This window comes from Vollenhovia emeryi, unplaced genomic scaffold (assembly GCF_000949405.1).
Source record: "Vollenhovia emeryi isolate VEMERY1.0 unplaced genomic scaffold, V.emery_V1.0 DF942461.1, whole genome shotgun sequence".
Lineage (NCBI taxonomy): Eukaryota > Metazoa > Arthropoda > Insecta > Hymenoptera > Formicidae > Vollenhovia > Vollenhovia emeryi.
In genome coordinates, this window is record NW_011963905.1 from 1 (window position 1) to 3,785 (window position 3,785).

General features: G+C 33.7%; 1 protein-coding gene across 3 annotated transcripts; it reads right to left on the reverse strand.

The window, feature by feature from the left end:
* Positions 1-1,017: 1,017 nt before the first annotated feature.
* On the reverse strand, positions 1,018-3,776 carry LOC105568766. 3 transcript variants are annotated; one of them, XM_012024686.1, is made up of 7 exons: positions 3,400-3,776; positions 2,919-3,078; positions 2,746-2,860; positions 2,443-2,614; positions 2,194-2,353; positions 1,734-1,811; positions 1,018-1,397 (listed from the first exon to the last, which is right to left on the reverse strand). In XM_012024686.1, exons 3-7 carry the CDS (start codon positions 2,850-2,852, stop codon positions 1,036-1,038), a joined length of 879 nt encoding a protein of 292 aa, XP_011880076.1. In that variant the 5' UTR covers positions 2,853-2,860; positions 2,919-3,078; positions 3,400-3,776; the 3' UTR covers positions 1,018-1,035. The 3 variants fall into 3 exon arrangements, with proteins under 3 accessions (XP_011880076.1, XP_011880068.1, XP_011880086.1); XM_012024678.1 differs by having other exon boundaries at positions 2,746-2,866; XM_012024696.1 differs by lacking the exons at positions 2,919-3,078; positions 3,400-3,776 and having other exon boundaries at positions 2,443-2,510; positions 2,746-2,844.
* Positions 3,777-3,785: the final 9 nt, after the last annotated feature.

Here is a 3,785-nt window from a genome sequence, read left to right on the forward strand (position 1 = left end):
TATATAACTTTTCTTCTCAGTTTAACCCAATCTACTATAATCTTTGGGGTCGTCCATATCGAATCTGACACCCTGTATAATATAATCGTAATAATTGTAGACTTCCCACACAACACATGTAGATACTGAGAAAGCTCTGAGAATATCTCAACAGTACATTACGTATATTCTCATAGCTTTCGAATATGTTCTATGATGTACTGAGTACGTACTGAGAATGCACTAATGTCCGCTTTTTCTCATACATAGTATGTGCTGAAAATATAAATGTGCCGCTTTCGAAGCTTATTAGCTAAATGTAAACGTTCTTTTTCTTGTACATTATTCAGTTTTACAAGATACTGCCAATTAATGGATTCACCATTCGGATCAATTATTGTTGATTGTTCACCAAGATAATTATGTATTAGTTTCAGCCCATGACAAGGATAAAAAAACACGACAACTTGTTCACCGGTGTTTAGGGTGTTTGAAAGCAGTCTGAAAACAATGTAGTACATCGAAATTACAATTGAGGATCGAACACATACTTATATTCGATGGTGCACCGTCAAAAGTCACACTCACAATAGTCATGTCATGCTCATTGCAACAAAGTTAGTGCCTGAAGAACCAGATTAGATTTTTGTTCAGCGTTAGTACCATGAACAAGAAAGTAGCCTATTGGTATTTTCCAGCAGCCGTTAATGCAATTTACAATAAAAACCAAAGCCTCTTTAGCAATAAGACCTTCAGAACATTCAATGTTAGGTCCCTTCTCGCAATAACCAGTAAAAATGTGCCCATCATATTCCTCATGCTGGCGAATAGCCATTTCATCGAAAATCAAACGCACCGAACAGAGGATATTCGACAACTTTAGCACGTTCTTTAATAGATTTTAATGATTCTGAATGAAAACCCGGTTGAACATTAACTGATGTGTACCATTTACTGATTGTTTTTGTATGAGGCAAACATATTGTGTCTTTTGAACGAACATATCTGTAATTTAAGCACGCGGTGAATAATAATGGAGGGTTAATGCAAATGATTTTAATTCTGGACTATATATTGTCTTTCTTTGGGCATATTTTTAACTTTTGATATTTGACGTTTTAGCAAATGTACATTAAATTTACTTAGGTCTTTCAGCACATCCAATTGCTCAGTTCCAAGAATATTTTTCTGTTTTAATGCCTTTAAAACAGTCTCCATCTGAGCGATTCGAGTGTCTCTCCTTCGCAGCTGTTGTTGAAGATTTTTAATTTTTTGTTTATAAAGCAGTGAAGAATTTCTTAAAACTTTCTTGAGGAATACTTTCCTGGGAGTATCTTCTGGCAGAGGTGTTGTACATGTTCTTGGCTTTAATCTATATGCAGTTTTCGGGGTTGATACAGAAGAGCATTCCAATTTATCTGTAAATAATGAAGAATTAATAATGTTTTGATTCATAGTAAACCAAAATAATATGATTATCATTTATATAATACTAAATAGTTATTCTGCAATGATTAGCAAAAAACGCGCTTTTTGGAGGAAATGTATATTTTAAACAAATGCCAAGTCACAAATAACACAGTTCAAATAAATGTGTAAATATTTTTGAATGTTCCGATTTATTTTAAATAATATTTTTGTATTTTCAAAACTTGTATGTTTCTTTCCTGGCTGACTTAATTACAACTTAAAAATTTCTTGCTAATTACAAATCTTATGAAATAATCCTAGAAAACACTTTCATTAATACTCACCATTTATTTCATCCGACAATTCATTACTTGGTTGATGTAGGGGAGAATATTTCAATTGTTCAGATTCTGCTACACATTCTATATAAACATTGATTAAGAATTATTAATATTTCCCCAGAGCACAGAGAATCCAAAAGAATCCAAAAAGACTTCGTTTTTATGTCATCATTTCTGTGAGCTCTTTTATTAAAAAAGAATTCTTTTCCAAAAGGAACTCGGAAACAATGACATAAAAATGAAGTTTTTTTATTCTCTGTGCTTTTGATTCTCTGGGTTCACTATAAAATAATATAAACTTCTGAAAATATCGAAATAAATTCACACTCTCTTGTATAATTGTTAATAAGTTCTTAAAGATCCAGGAAAAGACTTTAGAATTATTAATATTTTAATAATTCTCAATTATTTTTCTTTTGATGAGTTGTAAATATTTTGTAAATTGTTTTCTTTAGTTACATACCTTTTAATTCCATTTGTAATGTATTACTTGGTGGACCTGCATCAAAATTATGTTCGGAGTCTTTTAAAAGGAGGTTATCATTTTCATTATGAAAATCTTCTATTCTTTCTGAACATGGTTCTTCCACCGTATCGTCAATTTCCATGGAATAGTCATTCACCTGTTTAAAAAAGATTGTAATTAATAATTATAGCTTCTGTTGAAAAAATAATACAATATAACGACGTTACATATACTGCAATACTGTACCTGTTTTGGTAATGCATTTTCTCGAAGCCTAACATTACTTATAAGTGAAGACCTATCCAAGTCAGCATCTGCAAAATGCACCGAACATAAATATGCATGTTGTGGTATTTCAGATTCATTAATACCCAACCGTTCCAACCAAACTTTACGTATCTCTGCATTTTTCGGAAACCTAAAGTAATAAAAAGTATGATTTTCATCCTAAAATCACTTCATCCAATTAAAAAACCCCAAAAATAAAAGATTAGTACTAAAACAAATTTTATTACTAATTTCAATAATACCTATTATATATATACTTACTTGTGAAATGATATTTTTCCATGCACTTCCTCGTACTTTTTTTGAACTTTACTTTTTGAGTTTTCAGTCCCTCGGTTTTTGCAGGTCTTCAAATTACAAGACGGCATTTTATTACCTGCAACTTTATAAATGTATTGTATTTATGCACTTACACGTGATTTTTTTAAGTTTACCTTTTTATGGAAACGTCTTTCAACCGTTAGGTTTATGTCAGCGTGATGCTAAAAATTCCTTGACATTTAAGGTGCATTTTCACGTGTCGCTCGAACCGGCCGTTTCAGCGACAAAAAGGGTCACGTGATTACTTTTGTCGCAGAATTGTTACAGCAGCAACTATGAAAAATAGCAAGAAGCAACAAATCTGTGTTTAAAAGACAGTTCTAACCTTCAAGCGACAGGACCTCAAACGTGCTTGCCAAGGTGCGTATTATGAAACTGTTTGGAATGAATTTTGATCAGAATTATTCAATTATTTTCTATATTTCTATTGTGTTTTCTAGGAAAGTCAGAATAATTCCGAGTTATGGCTTCAAAAAAATATTACAATTGGTTACTAAATTGTAACAAATTCATTTATGAACGTAAAGTCGAATTTGAAAATGATGCAGTTGTTGCAATTGCTATGATTGATTGCTATGAAAAGAATGCTATTACTGTGGAACACAGGACGAAGTTTGCCATCGTCGGCGATGTACTGCGGTAGTACATACGTCGCACCAGAGAGAAACCTGAGAGCGGCCATGCCTTTGTGTTTAGTTGGGACCATGGACGTAAGAATATATGGACGGAGTGTCATAGACATCTATAGACGGAGCATTAGCTACAACTCTGGACAAGAGGGGTTCTGATATTCGGGGCGCGGGAGGCACTCATCTGACATCGACTCTTTCCGGTGAGATTCGGTAATATTCGGTTCACATTTCCAATACGTGTGCACACGTATATACGGCGCGTTGCTTGTGTGCGAGCGTGCGCGCGCGCGCGTGGCCGAACGGATTATTCCCACTCCAAGTTGGAGGGGATGATTGGAGGGGACGTGT